This window comes from Argopecten irradians, chromosome 8, assembly GCF_041381155.1.
Source record: "Argopecten irradians isolate NY chromosome 8, Ai_NY, whole genome shotgun sequence".
Lineage (NCBI taxonomy): Eukaryota > Metazoa > Mollusca > Bivalvia > Pectinida > Pectinidae > Argopecten > Argopecten irradians.
This window is the reverse complement of record NC_091141.1, coordinates 38,247,414-38,260,194: the sequence shown is the minus strand read 5'-3', so window position 1 is coordinate 38,260,194 and position 12,781 is coordinate 38,247,414. Positions and strand designations below refer to the sequence as shown.

General features: G+C 35.9%; 2 protein-coding genes across 2 annotated transcripts in view; one reads left to right on the top strand and one right to left on the bottom strand.

Annotated features, from left to right (window-relative positions):
• Window positions 1-6: 6 nt before the first annotated feature.
• Window positions 7-12,781, bottom strand: part of LOC138330306 (uncharacterized) — a 50,553-nt gene continuing 37,778 nt past the window's right edge. Inside the window, exon 12 of the mRNA XM_069277810.1 lies at window positions 7-305. The gene's annotated coding sequence lies outside the window, so the exon portion shown is untranslated. The remainder of the gene's footprint in view (window positions 306-12,781) is intronic.
• On the top strand, window positions 9,946-12,629 carry LOC138330307 (leucine-rich repeat-containing G-protein coupled receptor 6-like). Its single transcript, XM_069277812.1, has 2 exons — window positions 9,946-10,069; window positions 11,132-12,629. Exons 1-2 carry the CDS (start codon window positions 10,031-10,033, stop codon window positions 12,542-12,544), a joined length of 1,452 nt encoding a protein of 483 aa, XP_069133913.1. The 5' UTR covers window positions 9,946-10,030; the 3' UTR covers window positions 12,545-12,629.

Here is a 12,781-nt window from a genome sequence, read left to right as displayed (position 1 = left end):
ATTTCTTCAAGATGGAATAATGTGCATTCTTTAAACTTGTACCAAAAGAAATTATACCTAAGAATCCAGGTTACTTGGGATACAACACCAGAACTGATACAGAAACGAAACACGTTGACGGGAAATTCTGCATCTTTTGCACCATCCGTCAACAGTACTCCAAGACTGGGCAATGAATGGTTTGCCAACATTTGGACAAATATTCACCACCTTCCAACCGTCATATCCACAATATGTAATACCAGTCAAATACCAATGTTCCTGAGACCCCAGCTCTGGAACAAATCATGACAGCCCATCAGCTCCTAGAATGTAAAGTTATATATGATGTAATTTTAATTCTCAAGAATCAAGATGAGCTTTAATATATTATTCAGCTACAAAAGTTACCAGCATTTGAGAATTACAATACTTACAATGCACTGCTTTTGTTTTTTTGATTTTACATATACAAATAAGAGCTCCAAATGAATTTTAGCAATACTGCCACAAAGTCATAATATTTATGCCCATAGCGCAACGAAATGAGTACATACTGTCAAACTTTGCCAAGTTGTGGTCTACAATATTTCATATTTTACAGTTTTATCAGTAATTGCAACGTGACTTAATAGGTATGTTTCCATTTAAACATGCATAAGGAATGAGAACAAGAAGTTTTACAGTGTTATAACTATAATGTTTATATTGTACCATATGTATTTGTCCATTTTTCAATGATTTCCACATTTTAATTAAGCAAAACTTATCATTTTCAATAGAATTTTGCAGAAAACATAAAATTTCATTTTTTTGGCCCATATGCGACGCATATAACTTGAACGACCTGTCCATTATCCGATATATCAAGCTTTCAATGGCTTCAAAGACATTTCATGTGTTGAACCCGATATAATTTTCCAGTCATGGAATGCAACAGACACAAATATCCTCCTCAAGGCTATATGTGAACAGCATATTTTAAAAGTGATAGCGGGACAGTTTTGAACGGGACATTTTCTAGGGCTAATGTTTCGGTTGCATTATTTGTATTAAAAACTAATTTCAAAAGCTAGGTACTTCTGTTACTGATAGACGGACATGAAAAAAATCTATAAACGATTCACTGGCATTTTTTGTGTACCGTTTTATGGCGTGTTACAACATCCACCATCAGCAAGCAAACAACTGGCTACACAAGAGCGCTTGCATTAGCATACACACTTCGAGACTCACTCTACCACTTGAGAAAGAAATGTACACGTAGCGCTATTACAGGCTTGCTTCTTGTAGAAAAAAACACTAGAACATACAGATACAAGGCCATCCTCGATACTCAATGGGTTCCGATCACTTACGATCTCTACACCCCTGGACTATCTCATAGTAAAACTGAAGGTAACAGAACCGGTAATTTAGTCCTTTGGTGTGCATTAAAAGAGCCATATAACGGTGCACTGTGGTTGACTGTGTGGCTTTGGAATTGAGCGTCGCTCTCTCTGTAGTTGTCAAAGATTTTTTGCAGGCCTGTGATTGGTCAGATTTGTTCCCCTGAGCTGTCTTCAGTTTTACTTTGAGATAGCCAGTAGTGTAGAGATCGTAAGTGATCGGAACCCCTGGAGTATTGCGGATGGTACAAGGCAAACTACAGGGAAAATATATACCAAAGATAAGTCTATTGCTTCACAAAATCAACATATTGACGTGATGACAAATTACAAGCAATACCAACATTGAAGATGAGCTTTCAATGTAAATATATCAAATGTAATTTTGTACAGGTGCCCAACTTGCAGAAAGCTAGCTATCTCGGAAAAGGGAAGAACTTATTCATATATACAAAGTTCAACATCGGTAACATCCTCGATACTCCAGGGGTTCCTATCACTTACGATCTCGTCACCTCTGGACTATCCCATAGTAAAATTGAAGGCAGTTCAGCGGAAACATCTGTATGGTGGCATATTTCTGCCATCGAGTTAGTTTAGATCGACTTAGGGTAACTCAACTTTGACCAGATAGTTATGTTGGCAAGTCGAGTTATAAGATGACTTTTTGATATAGTTACGTTGACCAGTCGAGTTATAACATGACTTGTTGAGATATGTAAGTCCACATATTCATATTGGAAAGTCGAGTTACACTATCGCGACTGACTATCGTGGATCGCGTCGTAATAAGGTAAGTCAATTTTCCAGGATGTATGATGTAAGTCGACTTGCCGACATAAATATCTCAACAAGTCATGATATAACTCGACAGGTCGACATAATTATCTGGGCAAAGTTACGTTACATAACTCGACCTTAAATAACACAATGGCAGAAATATGCCACCATACATCTGAACTAATAACAGGGCTGCAAAGATTTCCTTTGAAGACTACAGAGAAAGAGCGACGCACGAAAAGCCACACAGTCGACTTCAGTGTACTTGTTCTGTTCTGTTATGGTGGCTGATTACGGCCATCTCGTGTTGTGTTGTCGCCTTGTCGTGTTGTCGCCTTGTCGCCTTGTCGAGTTGTCGCGGTCTCAAACTGCGACAACCCGAGATTTAACAGTCAAAATGTCGACTTGTCGCGTTTTCGAACCGCGACAAGTCGACAACACGACAAGACGACAAGTCGACAACACGACAAGTCGACATTTCAAACACGCTAATTAGTGCGTACAGAATCTCGTGTTGTCGCGGTAAAATGTCGACTTGTCGTGTTGTCGACTTGTCGTGTTGTTGTCGCCTTGTCTTGTTGTCGACTTGTCGTGTTGTCGAGTTGTCGACTTGTCGCCTTCCTGTTACACATGCGCAAACAATGGATAACACTCGCCATATTGGATTGCTAATGAAAATAATTGTGTGCATGTGGTTGTAGCTAGATGAAGATATTTGATAGCAATTTCTTTACCGAGAGTTGTCAAAGTATTTTTCTCTGAACTATGAATTTCAATAATTTGTTTATTATATGATAATCGTGTAATATTGGTCTGGTCACGCCGTCTGATTAGTACGCAGTAATCGTCATCTGTTAATTTTAAGGTCACTTGAACCGCTAAGGCCTAATAGTTCGAAGGCCCGTTAATCCGAAAATTAGAAAATATTGCAATTTTATGGTGGCATATTTCTGCCATCGATTTCCCGACTTACGACTTAATAATGTCGACATCGTTAAGGCATTAATTCGACATCATATCGGAATATGTCGACATAAACAGAAGAATATGTGGACTTACCACATGTACATGCCCACATAATGAATCCAAGATATTTATGTAGACAGTGTAACTCGGCGATTAATGTGTTTATGCTCGGGTGTGACACCGACTTGTCAGTTATTGATGTCGACATCTAAACTAAAAGATGTCGACATCTGGTCTTGAAAGTGGAAATCAAAGGCCACCCTTTCATAGAGCACTGTGTATATGCAGCAAAAGCCATACAGCAGAGATCGACGTTGATTTTGTTAATTCAAGTTTTTTTTCATTTGATTTAAAAAAAAAAAAAAAAAATGTGATCCTGCACATCCCGGCCATGAAACTGTAGCCTGCGTGTACGTAGCTGTTAGTCCCGAGCTAAGGAAGTGTACAACGAATTATTAATATATATAACCGTGGGTTGAAAATTCGTTTCAAAGCTGTTTGTGTGTTTTGTTGATTGGCATTCGTACCAAGTCCATGTAGTACATACCGTACTATACTATATTAAAAGAATGAATGAAAATAAAAATAAAAAAAATAAATTAAAAAAAAGATTTTTTTATGTTGTATTTTCTTGTGAATCCCGAAAAAAACCAGTTACGTAATTTAAAAGCCATAAAGGTCACAGTACAGGTACACACATCCTCGATACTCCAGGGATTCCGATCACTTACGATCTCTACACCCCTGGACTATCTCATAGTGAAATTGAAGGCAGCTCAGCTGAAAATATTTGACCAATCACAGGCTAGCAAAAATTTCCTTTGAAGACTACAGAGAGAGCGACGCCTAACATCAATGCGACACAGTCAACCACAGTGTTCCGTTATACGGCTCTTTTGATGTACATCAAATGACTAAATTACCTGTTCTATTCTGTTGCCTCCAGTTTTACTATGAGATAGTCCAGGGGTGTAGAGATCGTAAGTGATCGGAGCCCCTGGAATATCGAGGATGAGGTACACAATACACGTTGGGAAACCAGCTTTACTTGTTAGCTTGGCCTACAATATAAACTTATATAAAGGCACAACGAATTTTTGTTACGGTCTTAATGGTCAGATTCAAACTTTGGACTAAAAATTCTCCAGGGACGCGGTTTTAAACTCCCAACTCGCGATACATCTGCATCTATTTTTCGTAGTAAAAACATGCGTTCTTTGTAGTCAAACGTAGTAAAAAAAGTCACGTGCTTATACCTCATTCATGCCATTGGCCGGAATATACAATTGTATTATGGGTAACTAGTGATCACGTGATTTTGTGTTTACTCCCAAATATGGTGATAGTTTGCTTGCCATTTCTTCCGAGAAATTGATTTATTTGAAAATATTTAGACTCCAAAATATTATTAATATTGCATGTTTATCATTTGACTTGCACATATGCACTGTTTTACTATAAATAATGAACTGAAATGAGTTGTAAAACTGCCATTTTCACGTTTTGTAAATAAATGATATAATACGAATTGACCAATTCAATAGGTCTAACCGTCTAATCTAAAATCAGCGAAGATCGGCTACTCCCGGCTAAATTCGTAGAATTCTAAATTTATATTTATATATATTATTACCTGCTTTAGGGCTCAGAACATATACATATAACACAGAGAAAATAAGGCCAAAATATGTATAAATACCAGGTCAGAGAAATCACTCTATTTGGAAGTAAACACACACTCATGTGATCACTAGTTACCCACTAATACAATTTCATATTTATTTCGGCCAATGGCATGAATGAGGTATAATCACGTGACTTGTTTTACTACGTTTGACTACAAAGAACGCGTGTTTTGTACAATTATGAGGAAAATCCTCCGCGGATCGTGGTTTCATTTCCACCATTTGAAATTGTTAGCAATACTATCATATCATAGTTTATTTTCCATATTATTTCCAAACAAATAGTTATAAGCTTCCGCATAGCCCACTTAGCTTTTTGGGAATCTAATACATATGTACACATATACTAAGAAACACGGGCTTATGTGCTTACATGGCAGGTCTCAAGGCCCTCTACCAATATTGTGAATTTCATGGCCCTGGGGTCTCGGAATTTTCCCCAGGGGAAAGGGTCTTTACCATAGTTTATATAGGAGACTCGAATTTATTTGTTTGTTTAAAAAGCAAAACATTATTCATAACTGTGCATATCGGAATTCAGGTGACTGTTAGACATTCTCAACTCTCATCCATTTGTAAAAAATTCAAATTTTAACAAACTTCTTCTCCACAACACGGTTTTTCTCATTTTACAGCAAGTACAAAAACAACAACAATCAAATTACAATCATGAATATTTTGTATTGATATAATTTTTTTTTTTTTGCAAATTTTCAGCAAAACAAACATGTTTCAAATTAAATTGGTACACATATTTGATTAATATATTTGATCTGCATTCATTATTTAATTTTGAAAAAAAAATGAAAAAAAAAACTTTATAACATAGCATAGCATAGTTTGTCATTTTAATCAAGGGAGATAAATCCGATTTGAAGGATTTTCCACAAAGTGGAAAAGTTAAAGCCGCATAATCCGTATCTTTCAGGGTCCGTAAATCAACAAAAGAAAATTAGGGTACATATATTATAAAAATTATAAAAAGTTATCAACTTTCCCCTAATTACACACCCAAAAAGTCCCGAGTTCAAAAGAAATTAATGATTAAAAATTCGATATCCAGAGTGTTTGAATAATTCACTTTCCATGCATTATTCAACCAAAATTTAGACTGGTACATTTCCTGGTCAACATCAATTATAATTTCAACACAAATTTATTAGATGATGTTTCAAGTAATTGTCGAGTATATATACATGAACTTTGTCATCTGCCATGGCACAACATGTAATCTTCAATTTATCAATGTTTCACAATCAAAGTCTACTCTAAGCCTTCTGTTTCAAATGGTGGAAATGAAACCACGATCCGCGGGGGATTTTCCCAATAATGGCACAAAACACGCGTTCTTTGTAGTCAAACGTAGTAAAACAAGTCACGTGATTATACCTCATTCATGCCATTGGCCGAAATAAATATGGAATTGTATTAGTGGGTAACTAGTGATCACATGAGTGTGTGTTTACTTCCAAATAGAGTGATTTCTCTGACCTGGTATTTATACATAATTAGGCCTTTTGAAGAAGATCATATTTTCTCTGTGTTATATGTTCATGTATATGTTCTGAAACCTAAAGCAGGTAATAATATATATAAAATATAAATTTAGAATTCTACGAATTTAGCCGGGAGTAGCCGATCTTCGCTGATCCTAGATTAGACGGTTAGACCTATTGAATTGGTCAATTCGCATTATATCATTTATTTACAAAACGTAAAAATGACAGTTTTATAACACATTTCAGATCATTATTTATAGTAAAATAATACATATGTGCAAGTCAAAATGATATGCATGCAATATTAATAACATTTTGGAGTCTACATATTTTCAAATAAATCAATTTCCCCGAAGAAATGGCAAGCAAACTATCACCATATTTGGAAGTAAACACACAATCACGTGATCACTAGTTACCCATAATACAATTGTATATTCCGGCCAATGGCATGAATGAGGTATAAGCACGTGACTTTTTTTACTACGTTTTTACTACAAAAAATAGATGCAGATATATCCTGAGTTTGAAGCTAAAACCGCGTCCCGGGAGGATTTTTAGCCCAAAGGTTGAATCTGGCCATTAAGACCATAACAAAAATTCGTTGTGCCTTTATATAAGTGTATCGAGGGATGTAAATATTTATGTATATATATGGACAGGGCAAGCTAACAAGTAAAGCTGGTTTCCAAATAGGTATTACGTATCTGTACTGTGAACTTTTTGGCTTTTAAATTACGTAACTGGTATTTTTCGTGATTCAAAAAAATGAAATCTTGAAAAAATAATTGTAATATAGTATAGTACGGTATGTACCACACGGACTTAGTACGAATGCTAATCCACAAAGCACACACACAGCTTTTAAACGAATTTTCAACCCACGGTTATATATATTAATAAATGATTATGGCCAAGAGGATGGAAATTCGTTGTACAAAGCAGAGTCCTTTTGCACTCTAACTTCCTCAGCTCGGAATAACAGCTACGTACACGCAGGCTACAGCTGCATGGCCGGGATATGCAGGATCACAATTTTTAATTTTGTAATCAAATATATATAAAAACTTTTCTGAATTAACAAAATCAACGTCGAACTCTGCTGTATGGCGCCTTGCTGCATATACACAGTGCCCTATGAAAGGATGGCCTTTGAATTCCACTTTCATGACCAGATGTCGACATCTTTTAGTTTAGATGTCGACATCAATAACTGACAAGTCGGTGTCACACCCGAGCATAAACACGATTAATCGCAGAGTTACCTATGGTGTATAGAAACTAGTTAATTAAACCAAGCAGCTTGTGAAAACAACACAAACTAGTACTAGTTCCCTGTGCCTCACCTCTAGATTTTGTGTCTTGCAGGGAACTGGCATTGGCACGGAGCGACAACCGACTGGGTTTAGTTAGATGTACAGAGAAGAATACCATTGTAATGCAGTTTAACAGTTTTTTCACACTAAAATGTTTAATTTTACATTCAAAAGGGTATAATCTACCACTGGACAAACAACGTGTTACAACCGTCATTATTGGCCCTCATATCATCAGTTCTAGATCTAACATCAGGAACCATGCACTTTGATAATAGCCATGGGTCAGTTTCTGTTCAGTAGAAACTTTGGAATTCATCGAAGGCCTATGATGTGAACTTTCGTCTGTCACCCTGAAGAAACCGTCACAATATGTGGAGAGTGGAGAGACATAGTATAAATATATAAAACATGACGAAACTGTCACAATATGTTTTCGCGCGGTAAACCCATAAGATTCTAATTCGAAAAAGTACTGTAACCAAACGCTTGTTTCGCGAATTTTGTGGAGAAGTGAAAATCGCGAAAAATGTGTGGCCTTTAAAAAGTGTCGAGCGTATTCACCAGTATGGTAAACTACTGTGATTGCGATAGTTTACCTCCACAAAAAATCTACACCATATTAATAAGACATTCTATTCAATTTTTGAATCCGCGGATGTTAATTTTCACAATTTTTTAAAATGTGAATCGCGAAACTTTGTAGCCGCGATATAAAGATGGTTTACAGTATTTGGGATACGTCATTGTCAAAACAACTTAGCGAGAGAATGGAATTAAATAAAAGATACATTATCATGTACTAGGATATATCTACTGAATATGACGGGGATGTAAGCATTCTACAATGGTGCAATACTGCATATGATTCGGAGGGACAACCTCATTTAAAGGAATTCTACCGTTTATGCTGGAATTAAAGGTTCATCCTCAGCAGACTCTATCTGGAGGAATCGAATGTAGTGCTGGTAAGGACAACAAATACTGTAAACTCACTTTTTTCGCGGTTACTAAATTTCGCGATTTCCATTTCAAAACAAGTTCACGGATTTAAAAAAGAATGAAAAAATGAATGAACAAAAAAACTAAACAGGAAATCTTCTCACAAATAAAACCATCTGTTACAAACTTCACGTGAATAGTCTACGGAGGAAATTGTCTTTTTTCTCGAAATCTATAACTGCATTATAAATGTTTTTCGTATTCACATGGATCGTATATCATAGGGGTATTTGTAGTGCGTGTGATTTTGATATACGTTACGTTTATTTGTTGTTAATGTGATGTTTAACTTTGTGATCCGCCAGAGAGTGACACAGCGATATATTTATACCGTCAGAGTAAAAAAATGATAACAGATTTAAGATGATATCAGTTGTTCAAAGCATGATTAGCATAATTACATGATCAGTGTAATTTTCATTTTTCAATTGCTGCAAAATTTGTGTTTATATCTTCACTAAATTCAGCAAGTAGGTAAAGAATTGATTTCTTAAGAATCTTATAAAATTTTGTAACATTTGTATCACCAGAAATTATTTTATCTTGATTTGAAAATTGTCGTTAAACTGTAATGAACCTAATCATCTTTTGTGCAACTGGGCCCAGATAGCTCCGACGGGTGGAAATATCGCCGCTGCATCAGTTAATGACGGATCAAGATTCCGTATATGTTTATGGTCTTGACCAAATATTTCAGGATCTGAGCGTACTTCAAGACATCCCCGATACTCCAGGGGTTATTATCACTGACGTTATATCCACTTCTGGAATATGCCATAGCAAACCGGGAGGAAACTGAACACACGGGTAATATTATTCTTTGATGTTACATCAAAGGAAGCGAATTACAGTAAATTGTGGTTGACTGTGTAGCTTTGAGGTTTCTGTAATCTTCAAGAACTTCTGTGCAGGTCAGTTTTTTTTCTACTGAACTGCCTTCAGTTTTACTATTAGATAGTCCAGGGCCCAATATCATGAAACAGGTTTAATTCTAAAACAGTCTTAAGTTTAGACTTAACCAATCAAAGGTGACGTTACAAAAAGTTACGTCATTCTTGATTGGCTAAACAAAAACTTAAGCCTAAGACTGTTTAATGATCCTTTGGCCAGGAGTGAATATAAAGTCAATGATAGTAACCCCTGGAGTATCGATGATGACTTTAATGTACCTCACTCTTAAACCTGATTATATGTCTAATTTATATTATTTCGTAAGAAGAAATAATCATTGCGAAATTTCCTTTCAAAATTCCAGAGATATAATTTACTGTGCACTAAGTCTTTGTTTATCCTGGGTCACCGTTATAGATATCACCGATCCCTTTCACGACAGAAATCGGACACAGATAACGAATTCTCTCTTGAAAAGATACACCATGCGGTATGTCAACACGGTTTTATTCAGCTAAGTGACCATGGAAACTAGGACCTTTGTGGTCTTTATTTGCATATTGGTGGGTTCTTTTAATTATCTGGAATGTTGATAATAAGTTACCATGCGCATTTTAAAATTTAAGAATAAATACAAATTCATTGAAATATCAAAATACGAATGCCATTCAGAATTGTAACACGATGCATACTTATATATACTGTACGCTTGACTATTTTGCTGTTCAACTGTTTTCCGATTTAAAGGAATATGTGTAATTTTTGCAGCGATGCTATTTTTTGCGATTTCGAGGGTCAGTGTAATGAAAAGTAATTACACGTAAAATATGTAAAGTAAATCAAATGCGCTCCGTAAGAACGTATCATTTTGATATTAGGATTTGTCGTTTTAAGGATTTGCTCTGGTGAAAATCTTTTTTTTCCCTGATGACTATCATTTTTTATATAGATTTTGGAAATAGTAAATTATAAGTTAAAAATGTAATAAAGATAATATGGTGGTGTGTTTGGTTTTGAGCAAATATGGCTATTTGACGTAAATTGTGATTTTACCGGAATTTCACTGTTTTAAGCATACACCCGACAAACTAAAGCAATCATTTGCAAATTATTGTCTGATAATTATGAAAATTCACTAAATTGACAAAAACAATTTGGTCTTTAAGAAAACAATAACATCACAGAGTCAACATATTATTTTTGCTCAAAACAACAGAGCAGGTCCTTAAATCAAAATCGCTTAATTTGATATTCTTAAAAATAGCCGGTTCTACTTTCAAATTGGCAATATTTTGATTGATATAAACAAGTACCTTGGCCTAGAACTTGTTATGCAGACGCTAGATTAAAATACATATAAGCTTAATCGGGCTATTGGTGAGTGCCTGTTCATGTGAACATTTCTTAAAGTTAGGGAATCCCTTAACTTAAAATTCTCAATAGGAAATTAAAGCATTACAATTTTTAAGGAAAATTTCTTAACTTAAGATTTTTCCTTAACTTTTATAATGCTTTTCTAAGGGGAATTTCAAGTTAAGGAATTCATTTAGTTAAGGAATGTTCGTGAAACTGGTCTGTTTACTGTTGTAGCGAGGCATCAATTCTTTATTTGTTTCTGCTTACAGATTACATGTAAGACACATGTTCTTGCATCAAATCCTTGGAAACAACATGAAAGTGCTGTCGTTTCATCAATAATATTACCGTCACATCTAGACGTTAACACCGTGACTTCGGATTCGGAGATCACCCTTGGACCCCGCCAACAAGAATGTCCAGCTCCGCCAGTCTGTCAATGCAGCAACATCAATAATGTTATTGACTGTTCTGGAAAAGGACTGACCCATGTTCCAAAATTCAAGAAAAATGACGGCTTATGGGACCTGTATATCAAAGATAACAGCATACACAATTTGGAAGATGATATCTTTCAGAATATTCAGATAGAACGTTTAGATATATCTAACAATTCCCTGTCAACTGTTTCAGATAATGCCTTTCGTGGTTTGGAGTCATCTCTCAAATCAGTATTTCTACAGTCTAATAATTTGACGGACATTCCAAAAGCGGTTACGAATTTGAGGAATTTAACCACTTTGAGTATCGAACATAATCCGATTTTAGATTTTGATCAACACATGATGAAATCTATCACGGATACTTTGTATACGTTCCATTTTGGATCCGAGGTTATGACTACGTGGCCATCGTCTGTACAGATATTGCACTTGTTCGAATTGGGAATTTATAGCCTACCATTAGAAGAACTTCCGGAAACAGCGTTTGAGAACCTGAATCTTAGTTGGTTATACTTCAATGATATGAAGTTAAGAAAATTGCCGTCAAGTTTTGAAAATCTTACGGAACTTTTCTACTTATCGTTTGGTACCGATCCGGAACTGACATCAAGTGGTATTCAAACGGAACTGTTTGAAGGTTTGAAGGGTCTACATACGCTCCAATTCGTCAATTGTGATCTTACAACACTTCCAGACATATTCCATTACACTACCGGGCTATTTGAGCTGGATATCAATTCCGTTCCCGTAAGAGATTTCCCCTCGACCATGCTTCCGAAAAATTCAAATATTACCATTGCTAACTTTAACGGCACGTCCTTCGAAGAGGTACCGTCAGCGATTTCCGAAATGAAGCAGTTAGGCGTTCTTAGCATTAATTACAATAATATTACAACTCTACGATCTACGGATTTGGCTGGACTTTCAAAGTTAGAATACGTATCTATCTCAAACACCCCTCTTCGGAGCGTTTCCTTGGATGCCTTTCACACACTGACTTCCCTTCAGTATATAGCCCTGGACAATACTGCCTTGACCACCGTCCCACGTGCTCTAGAAAATGCCAAATTTGACATTATCAGTTTGTCAGGTAACAAGTTAGTGTGTACTTGTGAGTCGATGGGGTGGATGAAGAATTGGTCTAGAGCAAACAGTACCGGTATCAACGGTGAATGTTCAAACCTTGGAAATATGCAAGTCTGGCAATACGTAAGACAGGAAGTTCCAAAATGTCCTTAAACATGTGATGAGAGAGAACGGACAATTTTTTACGTTAATTCCAGACAGTTTTTGTAGCAATGGGCAAATTAAATGTTGAAATCAAGTTAAAGGTGTTGTTATTTCTAAACATTTTCAAGTCGGAAGGTCTGGTTATGTAATGCTATTGTATTCTTCTTTTCCGTTTGCCATCACTATTCTTCTTCCCTGACCTGGTAATTGATATTGATTTTTTAATTTGGTCGTGGGGTAGGGGCG

What these genes read in the sequence shown, in the direction of transcription:
- LOC138330307 (XM_069277812.1), top strand. Translation starts at nt 10,031, where the DNA reads ATGGAAACTAGGACCTTTGTGGTCTTTATTTGCATATTG. An exon ending in TGGTCTTTATTTGCATATTG is followed by an intron (nt 10,070 to 11,131) that starts GTGGGTTCTTTT and finishes TTCTGCTTACAG; the next exon opens with ATTACATGTAAGACACATGT.